This window comes from Phalacrocorax aristotelis, chromosome 8, assembly GCF_949628215.1.
Source record: "Phalacrocorax aristotelis chromosome 8, bGulAri2.1, whole genome shotgun sequence".
NCBI lineage: Eukaryota > Metazoa > Chordata > Aves > Suliformes > Phalacrocoracidae > Phalacrocorax > Phalacrocorax aristotelis.
In genome coordinates this window covers 24,448,693-24,468,620 of record NC_134283.1, presented here as the reverse complement: position 1 = coordinate 24,468,620, position 19,928 = coordinate 24,448,693, and the positions used below count along the sequence as shown (strand labels likewise).

The window sequence follows — 19,928 nt, the reverse complement described above, 5'->3', positions numbered from 1 at the left end:
CCCATAGTACCAGCTCCGTTTACTTTCAGATCTCTGCTCCAGGCAGCAGAGAAGGCACATCAATTCCCAGCCCAGGGCTTACAGCTGGTATTGATAAGGCATTCAGCAAACTACAGCCAAACTGAAAAATACATGTATAAACTATACTTACCAAAAAACTGAACCACCATCAGATATGATACCTGTGTGCCCAAGTTTGCTGCCACACTAGGTCAGGTTGGCACTGTTAAGCTTCAGATAGCGCTTTTTTTAGAAAAGCAAGGCATGTCCATCAGGGCTGTGCATCAGCACACTCGAGCTCTTCTATCTCCCCAGTGATTTACTAAGCCTATGGTCTCAAAAGCAGGGAGGGTAGACACAGGAGGACTTAATACAGCCTAGGTGTCCTCCAAGCAAGAACCACGTTCTCTGCTGCAGGTTGCTAGTCATGCTTGCCATGCACTTGCATGCAAGCCTGCCATGCTTGCCCTGAACTGCTCACAAGCATAATTCCTGGGCCTAGAATGGCTGGACTTCAGCTCTGCCTTCCCTATGGCCACTGTGGTTACTCCTAGTCCCCTTTCATCCTGCAAAGCCTGTTCCTTCCCCCATCCCTCTCTGCCCAAGTCCTCGCCATCATCAGCCTGCCCCCAGGATGCTTTCTGGAGGTGCTGCAGTGCTCTCAACTGAGAGGCACTGATGTATTTAGTCCAAAAATATCTAATTGGACGTTCCAACCACTTCATTATGGCACAATCGTGATAGGACTGCAGGGTCTGGCAGGAACTTGGTGGTTTTTGCCTTCACTCCTTCACAGCTTTGCAGAGAGCAAAGGCATCACCACGCTGACTCCTTGCTGATAACAGGACAGTCTGTCACTAGTCCAGCCTGCTGGCATCACAAATACAATTATCTGACTAAACCAATAGTCACTTTGTCATTAGAAACCTTGCTATTTATTTTATAAGAGCATGGCAGGCCCTTGAAATAATTCAATTGCTTCAATTGACTTTACAGCATGCACTTCATTGGCCTGCAGGGCCACTTTCCATGGCTTCTGCTCTTCAAAGAGGAAGCTGCCAAGAAAGATGGTTTGCAGGAGAGCTTGGTGAGAGGTCAGAGTCCATCCACCAGCCTGAGGACAGAGAGAAGCTGCCTGGACTCTGAATTTTCTGGCACCAAAGTGAATGCAGTGGATGATTGTGCCTTTTCTAGGGTGCCCAGGAGAACAGAGGGGACAATTTGTATCAGATTGTGGCAAAAGAGTCAGGCTTGGGGGTTAATTGAGAGGACCAAGATGTGGGTGGAGAACCTGGAGTTCTCCTTTGTGCCCTAATTCTGCAAAAGACAGTGCTAGAGAAGCATGGACACTAGGTAATATTCATGGCTGGGTCTTGAGAGAACATACTAGGAAGGTAGCTTTTGATCTCTTCCAAGACCCTGTCTTGCATCTGTGTCCTTCCTTTCTTCTTTCTCCCACCTGCACCCATACCTTGCACTCTGAGTCTACTCCAGCCTTTCTGAAAGCTCTCCTCCTTCGACAAGCCTCCTCCATGATAGCCTGCCAGAAAAGGAAGAGCTCTGCTTGGACACCTGCCTCTTTCCCCACTGCTACACTACACATGAAGAGCCCATCCAGCAGTTCTTGGGGTGAGGAGCATGAGGACTTATCCAGTGCCAGAGCCCAACTCACCAAGCACCCAAGCAGTAGGCAGCAGCACCACTGCCCTGGTCAGCATCTCACTCTGCTGGGTCCTCCCTCACTGAAGCTGTGCTTTGTCCCCAGTTCATTGCATGCCTCTGGCAGCCTCAGCATTGCAAAGATGAAACAGGAACCAGTCTTGACCAGCAACCATGACTGCTATTAACGAAAAGGCTCCTCTGTACAATAACACCCTAGGCCTGGTGTTATCCTCACGAAAATTAGAGTCTTCTCACAGCGAAAGACAGTAACAATGGTCATCACACTGACAGGCTGATCCCTCCAGGTTCGCTGTACTTCTGAACACAAGAGAAACATCATGTTCTCCTCAGCAGGTCCCACCCTGCTGGGTGGGGAGACCTGGTGAATCACCCTGCCAGATGAACTGTACAGAGCAGAGCTGGAGCTCTCTCAGATGTGCGGAACCATTTGATTCCTCTTTAATCACACAGGGGCTTAGAGTTTGCTGGTAAACACCTTCTAACCACATGTGCCTAGAGATTACTGGGTAATTATGCTTAGTGGATCACTTTGTAACAGGGAGCATGATTTATGAAAGACAAAAATAACCAAGAAAACATGCTGCATTCATGAATATCTGTCACGAAGACTTCCTGCCCAAATGCTTAGCTAGCCAGCCTTTCCTCACATCTCCTTCCCCGGCATTCTGAGACTAGGGGAGGCTTTGTTGAGGAATTTAAGAGGTGCCAGAGGTTGGGATGGTCTGGGGAAACTTTCCACTTTGCATACCAAAACCTCTGCAAGAGCTCTCTGTGCTCCAACAGGCTGTCAGCTGCTCAGAGGAAAGAGGATGGGGGATAGATGGTACTTGTTACCCCCACCCAGAATTAACTTACCATGTGGACAGATTCCAGACTCCCTCTTCAGGGTGTGTATTGGAGACAGAAAGGAGTCTGGAAGATCTCTAGTTTGTGAGCCAGTTTCAATCACCCATTGCAACACTGATCCAGAACCTGCCAAACCTGGTTCAACCCAGGAGTTCACCAGGGTTTAACCCCCACCAGGACTTGCGCATGTCTTTGCTCAGACCAGGGTGGCCCATAACAACAAGGGGCACCTTGCTCCTGACAAGGCCAGTGCCAAGACTTCCAAGCAGCACCGCTCCTACCCCAACAAAGCTAGGCCAAAAGAGACAATGTGCAAATGCCATCTCCCATGGATGCCAACAGAGTGACCCTACTCACAGACTGTACTCACTGCATGGATCTGCAGCACCCAAACCTTTCAAAGAAGCAGAAGGGATTCTTCACACTCATTTCAGAGTCTTAAATCCCTGAGGCAGTTGACAACTTCAACATTCTGCCTTTTAATGAGCACAAACCCAGCGTTGGCCATGTTAGCCTCCCTGCATAAAGCCAGTTTCTGCAGGAAAGGTTGAGCCCAAAACTTAGGGAATTTCAGGGGGTGACTTTAAGGGATGCCTTCTCAGGCAAGGGTTTGTACTACAAGATCCAACTTCCATAGAAATGCAGCACAGCACTGATAGACCTGTTTATGAATGTACGAATCTATTTGTAACCAATTAGCAGTGCTAACCGGAGTGGGAGGTATAAATAGCATAGCTAATGTAAATATCAACACTCTGTTCTCCAAATGCTCACTGCATGTGTGGTGAGCCGAGAAGGAGAGGCCGCCTTCCCAGCCAGCACAACCTTTGCACCCTCAGGGCTGTGTGATCTGCTCTGCAGCCTCAGGATACGAGTTTACACCCAAGTTCAAGGGTCTTTTCCTCTTCCCCTTAAAAAAAAAATAAAATCAAGATTTCCATATGGCTTTGCCTTCCTTGCATCATGGGAGAAGAGATGACATGGGGCCTCTAATGCCAGGACCCATACTGGGGTGAAAAGCAAATCCCTGTCCCCTCAGCAAGGGCAGGCAAGACTCTTGTGTGCTGTGCATGAAGTGCAATCAGCACAACCTGCATGTGCACCTGCACAACCCGGCAAATCCTGCCTAGAACTCCCTGGAGGCCTCACCGACAGTTTTACACAACAGCATGGCTTAAGGCCAGCCATGGCCCACAGCCCCATGTTTCCTGCCTCACGTCGCTTCAGACAGGATAGAAGTGTTACGAAAATGTACAAATTAAAATGGAAAGGAGCAAGAACTCACAGATCAGACGTACAGATGAGGAGAAAATGCTACCATCTCATTGATTTGTCACCCCCAAAACTTTGGGCATGCGGTGACGACCTACAGGTGTACCTGTGGCTGCAGGACCAATCTGGCTTCATCATCCATCCTCCTCCTCCGCCTCTCCCTCCCTCCTTGCATCTGCATAGGTAGGGTCCCATGCACCAGGAGAGAGACCAGGCTTGGGAGGGTGGAGTGCAGCTAAGCCTGCTGACTAGAGCCCATTGCATCTGGACCCTCAGTCACTACAGGAGCTAGGGGAACCTACCAACCAACCAAACAGGGGAAAAAAGGGGAAAAAAAAAGGGGGGGGGGGGGGGGGGGGGAGGAAAATCAATGCCAAGAGCAGCAGAGCTGACCATGCCTGGGAGGCAGAGTTGCAAGCAGGGGCCGGGAAGCCTTTAACCAACAAGTGGCACCAAGCTCACCTGAAACACTGGCTGCTAGCAAAGGGCTGCAAAAAACCATTGCAGGTCAGGTAGCATCAGTAGGGCGAAATGTGAAGTGTGATGGCACAGAGGGCACTGACACAGGGTCCTGGGCTCCTTTTTAGCTGCACAGGCACAGGGACCTGAGGGATACAGGCTAGGTAGGGAGGCAGAGAGCTGGGCAAGGCAGCAGCAAAAGGGGAGACACAGCTTTTAGCAACACTCACACCAGTCACAGAACATGCTGATGGAAGAGGTGGACCCACACCCCACACCTTGCTCACAGAATCAGCTCTGAGAGGATCGTGCCATTGTTAAGAACAGACATCAGCCAGCTTTTGGGTATGGCAAGCCCTGATCTGAGCCCCTTGCTTACTGTGAAAAAGTCTGGAAGCCTAACAGGGCAGAGTCCACTGCCTTGTGGGGTTTGCATAGCCCTTGTACCAGGTGGGGTCCCAAAGGGACCCTAAGTAATCCATAAGTCATCAACCCACAGCACAGAAAATGATCAGCAGATGTTACAAAGTTCCTAAACCTTTACTGAAACACATGGCTGCTTTGAAAGAGGTAACAGTAGTATTTAGGCAAAGATTGCAAAGCCATCCAAAGGGCCAGGCAGCAGCCATGGTGGCAACCTGCTGCTGGCAAATCTAGAAGCTGAGACACCCAAGAGTGATATGGCCAAGGTCACAGAGCAAGGCAGTGCCTGAAGGAGGAGCAAGACACTCCAGTGCTTTGCACTTGCTGCCTGCCTGGCGGCCTGCTAGGAGTCATGTCAGAGCAACAGGCAGGTGGCACGTTTGGGTTTGCTGGCACCCCTGTGTGGGAGGACCCAGTGAAGGAGCTTTGCAGCACAATCAGATACTTATAACACACCAGCACCATAAACAGCCCTTATCACTATCAGCACCCAAGCTGGCTACTAAGAGCTGGAAAGGAATTCCAAGAGGAACCAACACACATTTGCCAAAATTGGCTTAAAGGAAGCTTAACAGTCCTACTGTGGTCACTGACCCCAGCGAACACCATGTGCCACCCCAGCCCTCCACATTAGACCTGAGCTCCCCACTCAGAGACAGAGAGGACCCTTTGTTATCAGGCATCCAGCAGGCTCAGAAAGAATCAGTCCCTATTGTTTCCTACCTGGGCAGCACCAGCCCTGCTCCTCCAGGAAGGCAGCTAGCACCTCTCCCAGGTGTGGCTCGCACAGAGGGCACCTGGAAAGTCTTCTCGCCTCTGACACAGCCCAACAGAGCTGGTATCACCTGTTCCATTGCCCTAAATCATGCCAAGGCATTTTTCACCATGTTTTCCTTGGGAACCACCCCAAGCCCTCAGACTGAGAAACCTCAACATGCCAATGTTATGGAGAAGTCGCTGCTTTGCCGCTTTCTGCTTGGGGGAGCCCTTTCTTCACACAGCCTCTAGGAACCACAGGAGGGAGGACACCTTCCTCAAGCAAGTTGTCCCACGAGGAAGACCCTCAGGTGGCCATCAGGATTTACTCCTTTGGCTGGTGGCTCACTGCTGTTACACAGCTGTCACACATCATCACAGTGAGGAACGAGAAATTGATTGTGACTTGATCAAACCTGATCAATCTTTCCAGACTTTGCAACAAGGACACAAAAGCAGGAGTAACCAGACTACTACCAGTTCTCACCTTATGCAGCACATTTCCAAGCTCTGCTTCCTTAGAAATGCATACATAGTGCATGAGTGCCTCCATCCCTGTCTCTCTCTCACACACAACCAGAAACACAAGCACCCCCAGCTGCAGAGGGTTCTTCAGTATTGCACCTGTGCTTTGCTCAGGTCCCTGGTTTCTGGGTCTCTCCTTACCCTGCTCCTCTTCCCCATCAGCTGTTCCCCTGATGTCCATTTATACATAAGCAAGCAAGCGAGCCTCCTGCCTGTCAGACTGCTCCTGGCTCCTTCTCACCATGTTGCATATTGACATTTTAGTCCATGATCTGCCCTCCGAACCCCAGAAATACAAGCCAAGAAGAGTACTCAATGGAGATGAGCACCATTGCTTAGCCCACATGAAAGAAGGGCCACCAAAGCCAGAGCCTGTCAGAAAGCAAAAAGGCAACAAGGCAAATAATAATAATAATAATTTAAAAATCCATCCCATTAGGGTTGTCAGCCCCGTTGTGATATTTTCATTCCAATGCATCCCAGCCAGATTCATACAATACCGGCCCCGTTCCTGTAGCAAAGGCAAGGGAAAGCCATACTTACTGCTAGTGCTCATCTTGCTGGTCCTCCTATGCCCTTCTCATTCAACAAAGGGGGGCAAAGAAGTCCTTTAAATCCTCTTTTTCTTCTGCCTGCCCGTCAGCGGCAGAAGGTTGCCTCTCTCCTTCCTAGGAGAAATATTTCGGTGCGATCCACCGCCTAACGCATCCCGAGGTAGCTCCGCTATCCCGCCGGGTATCCCCCCGGAGGGCGAGGTCAAGGGGGCGAGGCGACGATGCCGGGGGACGATGCCCGGGACCGGCCCGGGGGAGGCTCCCGGGGGGGGGGCTGCGGCGCCCCTAGCCCGGCGCTGCCATCCACTGCGGAGCGCGGCCGGAGCCGGGCCTCTTATAGCGGGGTGGAGAGCGGCGGCGGGGGATCGCAGCGCCTCTCCCCGCCCGCCCGCTCCGGTCCGCCCCGCTCCGCCCCGGCGGCTGGGCCCGCGGGCGGCCGCGCCGGGCGGAGCAGCGCGGAGCTGCGCGGAGCAACGCGGGGGCAGCGCGGGGGGCGGTGGCGCGGCCTCAGGGGGCGGCTGCGGGGGGCACCGCCTCGGCTCCGCCGCCATCTGCTGGGCACCGCCTGCCCGCTGCCCTGCCTGCAGCCTTGCCTGCAATCCTGCCCGCTGCCCCGCCTGCTGCTCCTGCCCTGCTTGCAGTCCTGCCTCCGGTCGGGCCCTGCCAGCTGCCTGCAGCCCTGTCTTCAGTCCTGCTTGCTGCCCTTACCTGGTGACGTACTCACTGCCCTGCTGTCAGCCCTGCCTGCAGCTCTGCCTGCAGCTCCCAGGGTTCCCAGGCTGGCCCCCTCCTTGTCACGGGGATCCCCATGTGCACCCACCGTGGGGCTTTGTTGGAGCCCAGTGCTGCTCCCACCCAGCCCTAGGTGCGACCAGCTGCCGTTCGCCGTTCCCATACCGCTTGCTCTCCGGCTTGGTCCTGTGGTGGCTGAGCATACAAAAAAACGCTGTCCCAGGACAGAGGCATGGTGAGGAGGGATACAATTTATGCTGAAAAACTGGATTTTCTCTAGTGCTGAGATTCCCCTCTGGTGGCTCTCCAAGCTGGCCACCCCCAGCTGTCCTGGCAGCCCCATGCCAGGCAGCCTGGGTGTCTGTCCCATGTTGCAAGCAGGGAGGGGGCTGTGTGTGTTTGCACAACACCTGGCTGCAGGATGGAGAGGGGGCTCTTCCCTCATGATCAGCAAGCAGCCTTCTCTGCCGGCAGCACATCAGGATTTCTGGAAGGGCTTCAAAGCCATTAGCGCCTTGTTTTGTTTGTGAGATGCTATCTATCAGAATAAAGCCTTACCCAGCGGAGCTGCTCCCAGGGTGCAAGCGGAGAGCAGGGCTGTGCCTGCCCTGCCTGTGGAGCCCCCGAGAAGCTGCGCTGTGATTCAAAGAGGCAAGCTATGATCTTGCTGCTGATGAAAGGGGTTTTTCATGCAGCGTGACAGGCACAGCATCTCTCCTGTTCCTGGGGCTGGAATGCCGTCCAGAGAGGGCCTTTTGCTTTCCCTTTCTCTTGCTGTTTTATTTGTGGCAGCAGATATTTGTGGTGACATGACAAGACAGGTAGCAGGTCGTGTGAGCTATGCCTGTGCTGCCAGTGATGCAGCCAGCTCACTGCAAGCCTTGCTGCCTGTCCCCTTTGGCTCTGCCCCTCCCCAGAGGTATCAGGTGGGTGGGAAGAGCAGGGACAGGGGTCTGGGGGTCCCTGCAGGGCTGAGGGGGAGAGACAAGGGAAGAGCAGTGCTGCTGATACAGCACGGCAGGATGGCTCAGGCTGCCCCATGGTGCTGATTTGGCACCCTTTGTGAAGTTTCCTTGTGCCTGGCAAGTGTCTGGGGTGTCCCCTCCTCAAGGCAAGAGTGCAGGCCTGTGGCGCAGCGAGGCTCATGCCTATCGTATCAATAATGTCCATTTGGGGAGTCAATAAAGCAAACACGATGTGAGCTGGTCCCCACGGTTCAGCGAGCTAATTAAGCTTCTTCCGCTGCCCTGGTTTCCAACTCTTGTTAACTTAACTGCCTTCAGAACAACTTGAAATTTCCAGTACAGACAGGATGGGACTGCAGAGGGCTGTGGAGGAGGATGGGGTGCTTTGGTGGGATTCAGGATGCAGCAGTGCAGAACCTCTTCCCCTATGTCCCCTCCCAGCTAGCCAGTCTCAGCACGGTCAAGCTGCACCGTGGGGGACAGGCAGCGGGTGCTGCCAGTGGGAGAGTTGAGCAGGGCATTGGGTGCCCCTTGCCATGGGATTTTTGGGTTTCAGCACTGGTGAGCAGACAGCAGGAAGCTCAAACCCCTGCCAACCCCCCACCGTAGCCAATGGCTCCCACCCAGGGACCTGACCCCCAGCCAGGCTATGGCAGGGGCCTACGATGCAGGGCACTGGTCAGACCCCCTCACCATCAGCGCTGTCACCAGGGTGTTTTGGAAATCCCATTTCCTTTTCTTTGAGGAAACTGCCTGTGAAAGCTGCCACAAAAGGGTGGTAGGGATGCCTGAGAGAAGAAGTCAGAAATGAGGAAATGTCAGGATGTTAATGCAGCCTCCTTTCATCCCTTTGTGTCTGTGCATTCCGACACAGTCTTTCACAGCAATTACTAGATGTGTATTTTTCCTGTAAGATGCCTGCCTCAGTACCCAGCATGTACCACGTAGCTCAGGCTGTGCAGAGGAAGCTGCTGCCTGCAGGACCCTGCATCATTCAGTGAAAAGGGACACAGTAGTGATGGGGGTAAGAGGACAGAAGGAAAAAAAGGTGCTAATTTAATTTTACTGACAGCTTCCCTGGACACCAGGTTTCTTAACCCTGTGTCCTTGGCCTTGTGAGATGCTGAGAGAGTCACCTGAACCAAACTTTCCCCTCCTGGTCGATAACTGTATTTCTTTCCTGATGATTGATTGAAACACTAGCTGGCTGATTACTGGGAGAACTGGAAGTTGCTGGCTGCATGTGAAATCACCAGAAGCTGGGCTCAGAATGTATCTGGTACTATACCAACACCAGGAACTTGGAGAAATCAGGCCCACCACCTCTCCAGCTGGTGACCTGGGAAGCCACCACCTGCATGCTTCTGTTTGAGGCTGCACTCGTCCGCTGTCCCTGGGAAGGGATGTTGGTACCCTGAGCAGCATGCCCAGGGAAAGCTGCAGGGAAGGGGATCCCTCCTCCATGACTTGGGGAGCAGGTGAGGAAAGGAGAGGGAAATGCAAGGGAAATATCAGATAGCAGGTCCCAAGGCCAGGAGAGACGGGGTTAGGAGAGGTCAGAGAGTTCAAAGATCACGTAAGCATCTCTGTCCTCAAAGTGCATGCAGGGACGGTTCAGTAGCAGCCTTAGCTCAGGCATTTCTGTTTTACTTGAAGCCACAGCATCCCTTTCAGCATACCTTGATCTGACACATGCATACATAGAAGTTTGCAAACACAGACACGTACAGTCACAGCTTTCAGAGGTCTCTCTGTAGGAGCCCCAGGCTTTCCACCCACTTTCTTTCCCCTTCAACTGGTAGTCATCTTGGTGAACAACCTTCACTGCTGGACCGTGTGAATTGTACTTGCAGCAGGAGTGGAAATGCCTTGGCCAGAGATCCCAGCTGCAACCCTTGCTCCAGGGTGCTGTAGCAAGGGCTGTTTGCCCTTGTCTGTCCCAGAGGCACCAGCTGGCCAAACGCATCCTGGCCAGCCCAAGTTCCTGGCAGACCTGCTTGCATGTGTACTGGCAGTGAAACGCTCTCCTTTCTCAGCAACAAGATTTAAGTCCAAACAAGAGCAGCAAGATACTCATGGGGACCCCGGCACAGCCCAGCCCAATGCCTCATATGGAGCACTGGGCAGGCTGCAGCGAAGCAGGACTCTGGCTCGTCAGAAGCTGGTGGCATTTTCCAAAAAAACCCTGCAAGTGTGGGGCTGTAATGTTCCCAAAAGGCAGCAGAGAAGCCTAAAAGGTCTGGAGACACCATTATACCACAGCACGTGGTCCATGTCTGCAGCACTGGGCAGTTCCCCACCCATTTTTCTCTTGTCCCCTGCTTCCCCTGTGAGGTGGGATCTGGCAGAAGTAAAGTCAGGAGTGGTCAGATGCTGCTGCCCACTGCCGTGATGCAAAGCCAGACACACTCTTCTAGTGACGACAGAATTACTTTCCAGATGATGGAGATCAGCATTTTGCTTTGGGAGTACCTGGAAAACATAGCAACTGGGACCCGAGGCAGTGAACTGGGAAGTGGGTGTTTTAAAAGTGGGCCCTAGGTGGCTATGGTGGGACTTGACAGCACAGCTGGTGCCTCATCCAACACGGGACCCCACTCCTCTTCCTCAGTTACAGCAACCACCAAGTAATTTGCCAGTGGTTTGGCTTTCTTCCAGTTTACACAGCAGCACAACAGCCCTTCCCAGCAATTCCCCGTGTCAGCATGAGGAGACACAGACAGGCAGAGGCAGATGTTCCCCAGGCTGCCTGCATTAAAGTGATAATCAAATGATAGATTATTTTCAAGCAAACTCACATTTTCAGTCATTAATTTTAGTGCAGCGCAAATGGTTTCAGTGTTAAAAAATACCCAGACAGCTGAGAATGGTTGTGAGCTGGAGCTGCTCCAGGCAATGCTGGTATGCACTATAGCCCATCTGTGACCTGTAGCGATCCTGCAAAGGCAGGGAGGGATGCTGATGCTGTGCATGGCAGGAGCTGAAGGTCCTTATCTTATTATCATGGGGGCTAAATCCCTAGGTCAAGTACAACAAATGTTCCCAAATCAAAAGCAGACAAGGGAAGACAAGTGCTGCAAAAGCTCTGGAGTGACTCTTCCTGCATGTCGGGAGTGCTGGGCCTTCACCTCCCCTCCTGAAAGACTAGGACACCAGGAGAGGAGAGGTCCTGCATGATCTGCCTAAGAGAAGGGTTTTAGGGCATTGGAAACCATTGTCCTAAAACCTGCAGGAGTCTCTCATTCTCTAGCCCTTCAGGAGAGCTAATGTCCCTGTGCAGACCTTTGTTGCATCAGCATGCTGGAAAAGCCAAGGAGCATCGTGTTGTGGCATGCAGCAAGGCTGGGGGCTCCCAAGCAACATCAGGGCTTATTGCCCGAGGCTGGGCGTCTAGAGGCTGCTTTGCTTCCCCTCTCTGTGTGTGTAGCTGAGTTTGTGCCCACCATGCTAGTGCAGCCCCTGCTCCCAGTCCTGTGGCAGGGCGTGCGGGGACCCACTGGGGACAGCTGCCCCGCAATGCCTGGCCAGTGGCTCCTGCCAAGCAGCATCAGCAAAGCAGTGCAAAGGGAGACTTACACCAGCTGCAGCTCTGGCCCCCAGCATACATGACCCACTTTCCCATTGCCAACTATGTTTCAACCCATTAAAGGTCATTGGAAGTTGGGTTTATTTTTAGTTTTCCCTTTTAAGTTGCCCTGAAGCAGAGAGGACTGATGGAAGGAAGAAACATCCTCCCTTCCATCAGCCGTTAGGTCAGGATCCCAAGATGTTGTTAATGGACAGCCTTGCCCATCACAAGCTGCCTGTGAGAAACCCAGCCCATGGACCACTCCACTTGTGGAAGCTGGCTGGCACACCTCCCATCTCCCCAGGGCTCCTCAGGGAGCACCACATTCTCAGAAAGAGCAATTTAGCCTTGGCAAATGCTGCTGCTTTCTTATTGCTGGAATGGCGTTATCATGATAACTTGTTTTCCCTTTTGTTCCTCATACTGTTTCCTGAGGAAACTGAGAATCAGGGTGATTCCTGAACTTGGGAATCTTCAGGACTGAGCATGGCACTCCTTGCTTTGGGGACTGATGGCAAAGCTCGTACCAGGTCTCTGGACCATGCTGCCTGTGCAGTTCAGAAGGAGACCGAATAACGTAATTCAGAAAAGATAATTTCTTTTTGCACTTATAAGCATACAAAATACTGCAGAATGGTTAGGCCTGGGTAGGGAGTGGGTTACCTCTTTTCTAGGAAATCTCACTTTTTTTCTCCTGGTCTAAAAATGGAATGTAGACACTTAAAATAAATTCCTGGAGAACAAAACTGAGAAAACACAACGGGATTTGAATCAAAGTGTTTGGATTAATTAGCTTAAGCTGAAAGCGTTCATTCTGATTTCAGCCTTGGCTTCATGTACAACAAATTAAAGCAGCAAAGCTTTGTAAGTTAAAAAATCCAAATGTTCCACCATTAAAATATCAAAATGAGATGCTTAGCCTCACTGAGCTGCTTTGTTGCTTTCTAAAAGGAAATGGCATCAACACCAACACCTTGACAAGCCGCTTGGATTGTTAAGAGCTTCAAAAAAACCTCTAGATCAGCATAAGCAATTAATATCTTAATCAGTTTTTCTCTTCTTCCAGAGGAAAGTCTAAAAATATAGGTATTTTTTTCCAAGTTACCAGAAGATTTCTATAAATATTTTCCCTTTACTGTATGGTTAAGATTGAGCTTGAGCTGTGTGAATTAGACAGAGTGGTTCATATGAATCACATCTTTGCTCAGGCTCCATGGCAGGCACTGCTCAAATCAAAGCTTGCTGGGCTGGCAGTGGAGAAGGCAGCACTGCATTTGCTTTTTGGTGCTATATGTGTGGGAGACAGCTATTCAGCGTCTTACAACTTGTATCATGGATGTTGGAGGGGAAAGTATTATAGAGATTGGAATTTTATACGTTTGTAGTCTAAAGATGAACAAAATGCTTTTTCATGATCATTTTCCTACTGTGGTTGAAATTGAAAAATGAAAAATTGGAGATCTGGAGGGTTGTGCTCACTTTGTCATTTTCTGTTCTCCTTCCTCATCCGGTTCATTTCTGTTCCAATGGCAAAATAGGAACAGGGTAAAAGCAGAGGCAGAGGAGAACAGTAAAGGAAAAGGGATACTAGAGGGAAGAAATACAAGGAAATTGAGGAGTTGAAATCTTTTTAAAGTTTGATTTTCTAGAGATATTTCCAATTAAATACATTTCCTTTGGAAACCTCTCCAAGGAGAACAACTTTGACATTTTGATTAATTTTTTTTTCTGATTTTCAGTCAGCTCTATCCAACACAGCACCTGACCGAACCATGACTGCATATCCCAGGCAGGGTTTGCCTGGTGTGTTACCATGTCTTTAACATAGAGACAATAAAATCACCACTGGAAATTAGTGTAGCCTCACCGACTGCTTGTTAGTGCAGTGCACGGAGGCCGGTTTTGGCAAGTCAACAACTGGTGTTTCCCAGCCATGTGCTCACAGCAGTCACTTGCAGATGGACTCCAGGGAGTCATCTTCCTTAGAGATGTCCTCAGGACTGGGTTGGTTGCACTTGTGTGAGCCTAACACTGAGCCCAGCATTGCTGCTTGGGATGCCGGTCCCCTATTTTGGACCCTTCCCACATTTTCCCTTGCAAGCCCAGCTCTGCAGTCCCACAGCCCTTGCCTCACCCTGGGGTTATTTCCCTATCCCAGGGTCCTCCCTGTGGATCAGATGCAGTCTGCTGGTGCCTGAGGGCTGTGGGCAGCAGGGCTGGGGCCTGGCTCCAAGACTGGTTTTGCAATGTTTGGACTGTGTGGGCAGTGGGACCCTGGTGGCGTGGTAGCTGCTGCCATCTAATGGCTCTGACAATTAATATGCAGGAGGAGGAGAGCCCGACTGCACTGTGCACATCACCAGCTGGGTTGCTATCGGTTAATGAGCTCTCCTGTGGGGCTGCGGGGCTGCTGGGGGGATGCCAAGCCTGAAAAGCAGCACAATGTCCTGTAAGGTGACACTGGGCACAGCGGGGAAGGCAGAGTTTGGGCATTCCAATTTCATAGAAGCATAGAATCACAGAATCATTAAGATCATCAAGTCCAACCCCCAAACCAACACCACCAGGCCTCCTAAACCATGTCCCAAAATGCCACGTCTGCAAGTTTTTTGAACACCTCCAGGGATGGTGACCCCACCACCTCTCTGGACAGCCTGTGCCAATGCCTGACCACTCTTTCAGTAATCACATTTTTCCTAATATCCAATCTAAACCTCCCCTCATGCAGCTTGAGGCCATTTCCTCTCTTCCTAACACTAGTTACACCTATGTCACTACAACCTCCTTTCAGGTAGTTGTAGAGAGCGATAAGGTCTCCCCTCAGACTCTTCTTCTCCAAACTAAGCGGCTCCCTCAGCCGCTCCTCCTCAGACTTGTTCTCCATGCCCCTTACCAGCTTCGTTGCCCTTCAAACCCTGGGCCAAGCTCCTTAGAGATGATGCTTGCCAGTCCTGGTAGGGTAGCTTTGTCCTTCCCGGGGGAGGTCAAAGACACCATCACACTCTGCCATCTGCAAGCCTGTGGAAGCAGTGGGCTTTGCATACTGAAGGTCTGCATCCCAAACTCACCTTGAGACATGCAATGGGAACCTCCTAGCAGCCAGCAGGCCCCTCAGCTGATTCCCTGTCTTGCAGTGAAGAACTGGACAATGCAGCAAGTCCCAGGCAGGGCTACGCTCCCAACACTGGCTGTGCATGTCCCCAGACAGGAGCCCCCCAGCCTCAATGCACTCAAGTATCTCCACTCTGCCGACAAGGGTGGCCTGGCACTGCCTGCGGTGCCCTGATGCAGGCCCCATACACCTCCCGGGGTGGAAAAGCAGCTGCCTGGCTTGCATCTTGCAGCCAGCAGCTGCATGCCAGTGGCTCCCAGACCAGTCTGCAACTTGCAGGAAAACAACTCAGATTCACCTCTCTCGGGCACATAGCCCTGATGCAATGTCTTTCTGAGCACCTTTGCAAAGAAAGGCATAGTGCCACAGTTTTCCAGTTTATTGGATGGGAAGAGCACAGCTTGTGGGCTTAGCAACAGCTCCCCAAAACATGGGGAATACATCAGAGAGACCTTCCTCTGCTGTCCCCACCACAGCCTGATGGCTGTGGCTGCCTGAGGCCACAGGAAAACCTGTCCAGCACATACAAGGCCATGGTGCAAAGGCTGAGATGGCTGCTTACACACAGCCGTTTCCAGCCAGTGCTTTCCCTGTGTTCCTCTGGCTGGTGAGCAGCCACCTCACATGGGCCAGCAGAGAGGACCCCCTTTAGGTCATTCCAGCTCCAGAGAGGTGGGCAAAGCAGGAGGGCTCCCAGTCAGATCCTGTCTGAGCTCAGCACCCCAATGAGGGCTGCAGGTGTTTATCCACACCCCAGGTCTTGCCTGGCCATTCTCAGGGAGGTCTTGGTGCCCCTCAGAGGCTGGCAGCTCTCTACATGCTACCTGCCATCAATTCTCCTGCATATTGATAGGGTTAAGCCCATTTTATGTTCTGGACAGTGCTGGGCAGACATACTTCCAGTCTGGGAAAAGAGCTGGGATGAGAGGCCAAGGAGACAAGCTGTGACTGAATGGGGCAGCAGGAAGGGTGGAGCTGTGGGACCTCTTTGCAGCAGCTCTTCTCATCCAAGAGGGATCAGGTGGCCAAGAGACACTTTTCATCACCTGGGGACCCTCTTCTGCTCTGAAGACTGGCTAGATCTGGCTGCCAGCTGTGAGTCTGTCCGTGTGGGGCTTATTCCTGGGGATGGTGTCTATCTTGGCTGGGTGCATGGCAGGGCCAGGCTTCATGGTGGTAGGAGAGCTGAGAAAGCGTTCTTGGGGTGAGAGGTTGCACAACAGCTCCAGAGGAGGCACTGTTTAGAGGGGTGGTGGGAAGGGGTCCTCTTCTGCAGGTGGCATGGAGAGCAGCCCCTGCTCCATCCCAGGAGAGTCAGGGGTCTGGGACTGTGCTGCCTGGGGATGTGGGACAGGCTGGGAACATCAGAAGCTCATGACACATCTCCTCGTGTCCCTTTGTGCCCTCTGCAGGGGAGCAGGTATCCTTGTGCAGGATGGAGATGCTCATCCCTGCAACCTTGTCATAGTGCAGGCAGGAGAGATCTGACAAGAGTTAGAGGGAACTGGGAGGAGTATCCTGAGGGTGTGTGATGGTTTCACTAGTTGTTAGCTCAGATCTCACAGGATGCGAGGTCCGGGCTACCTCTGCAACCTTGGAAGAAGCAGTTCTAGCAGAAGAAAGAGGTTTTCCCTGATAGTCCTGTGCCTAAAAACTGCTGTGATGTATGATGCTTTGGCTGTGCCCCCTGAACCATTGCCAAAGCAGTGGTGGTGCTGGAAGGTGCTGTAGCTCTGCTGCAGGCAGGATGGCCAAGGAAGGGATGCAATGATCAAAAAAGCTCGAAAAGGCTTTGAGAGGCAGCGCTGTAGTGCTGTACGCTTGTGACTGCTATTCCTTGCCACTCTCCTACGTCTTATCATTAAGCTTTCTAGCGTGAAACCGGTGCCTCTGAGACAGCTGCACGTGGAGCTTTCCCTGTCGCCTTCAAACCTTCCTGCAAGCTGACCTGGAAAAAAACCCAAGATGTTTGCAGAAGGGTGAACTAGAAGGCTCCTTTCCACAACACAGTGACAGGCAGGGGCTGCAGCAATCTTCAAATCCTGGAGTTCAGCTGCCTGGCTCTGGTCCTTCTTTCTTCCTTCCCATGCCTTATCTGTGGCCTCCACTTCCCTGGCTCTGTCTCCGTGCAGTCTGGAGGCTCCCCTGGGCGGTGGCCGTGCTGCTGCTTTTGAAGTGGTGGTCACATTTGGAGGACTGCAGGGAGGATGCTGGGGGTTCACACCTCAATGCCAAGGAGGAGACCTCAAAGCAGAACCCCAGGCTGCTCCCTGCATGGCTCCCTCCGGCGCGGGGGCAGCCACTGCATGTGCTGTAAGGGTGGTCCCAGCCGCCTGACCAACCCGCGCATGGTTGACACACAGAGCCTGTTTTCCAAGAGTGCTTACTTCCTCCGCTTCTGGCTGAAAACAATGCGAGAGGAGCAGGCCTCAGCATTTCTGAAAATGTAGTGCTGAGTTCAGCTTAGTTCAGCCCCAGAGCCCGCTTAACCCTTTAGTTGCAGGATGGAGCAAATTTCCCAGTGCAGGCAGCAGCTTTGGATTGACGTATGCGGCGCAGCATGGAGAAAAGTAAGAAGGGTCTTGGAGGTGGAAGAAAAGTCTTGAGTGAGGGCATCAGCAAAAGAAATATCTTAAAGAAAGGCCTGTTGGGCAGCATTTCAGTGACTTGCCACACCGGTTTTGCTGGTGTCCTGCAAGCCATGCATCAACTCCTTTCTTTGAGAGCTGCCCCCAGCCACCCCATCTTAGGCATGCAAAAGCATGCATGGAGGTACATAGAAGCAGGTCCCTCTCCCCTATGCTCCTGTCCCCTGACATGAGCAGGCAGGCAATGGCATGCTGCCTGAAGGACCCAGGATTGCAGGGGGACATGGTGCCAGCAGGTGCTTATCACCACTCTGCACCTATTTGCAGAGAATGCAAGAATAAGGAAATATCCCCACTGGCTCTGCTCACTACTGCCAGCATCCCTGTGGCTCCCAGGGCTGCAGTCAGTGCTCAGGCTGGGTGAGCTTTCAGAAGAGGAAAGGAAATCATTGCTCCACCTAATGCCAAAATGGGTCCCCCCACCCATATCAGAGAATCAAAAACATGAAACAGGAGTTTGTTTGACCTGAAACAAAATGTTTCATCTTGTTTGTTTTCTTTTTTCCCTGACTGAAGTTAGATTTAGGCTGACTTCCTTTTCTTTCAGGTTCATTTTTAAATAACCTGAAAGGGAAAAGCAAGAAGGCTTCATTTTGAACCTGCCAAGAAATGGTCAAATTCTGAGCACTCCTAGAAGGAAACAGGAGTGTTACAAAAGCCTGATTGTAACTCTTTCATTGTTTTCAAAAGAAAAAAACAAACCTGTATTTTTCTCTGCTATCGCTGTTTGTGGAGTTTAGCCAGGGTGCACAAATACTGCTGGGTCCACAGATCTCTTGTTCTATGTGTATTTGCAATTTGTCAGAGGAGGGGTTTTCAGAGCTGAGCGGCTCTGCTGTCTCCCCGGGATGCCTGAACCATGGCGCAGGTAGAGTGTCTCTCTGGGCTCTGCTGTAGCAGAACAGAGTCCTGAGCCCTAAGGATGCAGCACCAGGACTGGGAGCAGGGGATGGGTGAGTCAGGGAGAGGCTGTTCATGCAGAGCAGCTGCTTGCAACAGGAGGGAGCCGCAGCCGGTGCGGCCACTCTCAGGCTTAACAGAGCACCGAGCTGCTCCCTGACACCATGCCTGTGGGCAACCTTGCTGGATCTTGTTTAATGCAGATCTGGGGTGAAGGTGGTGCCTGGGCTTTTGTGCTTCCCTTCGGGAGCCGATGGTCTGCTGGTAGCCCAAGCTGTTTATAGCATAGCTCTGGGTAACTCATTGACCTCTGCGCCGGCGGCTGTACTGGGAAGCAGAGGTTCCCAAGATGATAAGCCGCTCTTGGAAGAAATTCCTTTCCCTGTGTGAGGGAGTGGCAGTGCTGGGCACGCTCGCCTGGCTTGCAAACACGTACACAGTCCTGTGCACACACACAGGCGCGCGCTGTGTTCTGGCACTAGCAACATTCCCTTGGGGGACCTGTCTTGGAGAGGTCGGAGCTTCGTGGGCAAGAGTTCTCCAGGAGGAAGGCACTGCTGGGGAGAAGAGCGAGGGGCCCCACGCAGGCACACGTGCAGGAGAAGGTCAGTACAGCCGCTTGCACCACTCTGCCCTTGCAGCTGCCATGCCAGGTCTCTTACTGGGTGCCAGTGACATTCCTGTGCCCTTCATCCCTAGCTGAGCAAATACAGCCAGGACGCAGTGGCTGCATGTGGTTGGAGCCATCCAGTGCAGGGACATGGCTGCATAAATCCAGGTTGCAGCAGAGACTTTACATTTTTGGTCCAGGCTGAATTTGAGGCTCAGATCCGGTGGTGATGAGGACACTGGGGAAGGATAGGTTTGATTTGGAACCTTTGTACCCAAGAACTGATACAAGAATGACAGGAGAAATCCCAGCAGGCATGCTGGTTTTAACAAAGTGGATTTGGTCCCAGAGAAGGGTGCTTCTGCCTGACAGCCCTGGAGAGTGACAGTGTCTGCAGCAGCTACCTACCCCAGACAAAGGGTGCCCAGACAGTCACTCTGCCTCCTGTTTCATGCCCTGGGGAGGGATGCGTGGCCAGCTTGTTCTCCTCCTGCAGAGGCTGCCCAGCTGGTATGGCTACATCGGGTTTGCAAAGGGAGCAGAGACCCTGGAGAGCTGGCACAGGCAGAGACCCCTAGCCAGCACAAGCTGAGACACCCTGGAAATTTCTTCTGTGTTCATTAGGACCGGGCTTTTCCAGTGAGACCAGGCTGAGGGCTTCAGCTGGTACAGTGGGGCTCTCCAAGGGAGATCCAGAGGTGGTAAGCAGCAGGGTAGGGAGTGGAATGGGAGGTTTTTGGGTTGCTGCCCAAAAGGAAAATTACATTTCAGGTCAAACAGGAGGTTGATGCCTTTGCTTGTAGAGGGGTGGGTTTGGTCACTAAGTTATCTAGGTAAATTTAAAACCAAAATTAAATTTCAAAACCACAGATGAA

General features: G+C 52.1%; 2 protein-coding genes across 16 annotated transcripts in view; one reads left to right on the top strand and one right to left on the bottom strand.

Annotated features, from left to right (window-relative positions):
- Positions 1 to 6,918, bottom strand: part of ABLIM3 (actin binding LIM protein family member 3) — a 56,372-nt gene extending 49,454 nt beyond the window's left edge. For 11 of the 15 annotated variants that reach the window (XM_075102023.1, XM_075102029.1, XM_075102017.1 and 8 more), the window contains exon 1: positions 6,508 to 6,672. In XM_075102023.1, the coding sequence (XP_074958124.1) occupies positions 6,508 to 6,520 (13 nt within the window). In that variant the 5' untranslated portion in view covers positions 6,521 to 6,672. Of the gene's footprint in view, positions 1 to 6,507 lie in introns of all 15 variants that reach the window. The other 4 variants (XM_075102025.1, XM_075102018.1, XM_075102031.1 and 1 more) reach the window with 3 other exon arrangements.
- Positions 6,919 to 18,689: 11,771 nt separating this feature from the next.
- The window catches only part of SH3TC2 (SH3 domain and tetratricopeptide repeats 2), a 38,753-nt gene continuing 37,514 nt past the window's right edge, over positions 18,690 to 19,928 (top strand). Inside the window, exon 1 of the mRNA XM_075102015.1 lies at positions 18,690 to 19,048. Coding sequence (XP_074958116.1) covers positions 18,793 to 19,048 — 256 coding nt within the window. The 5' untranslated portion in view covers positions 18,690 to 18,792. The remainder of the gene's footprint in view (positions 19,049 to 19,928) is intronic.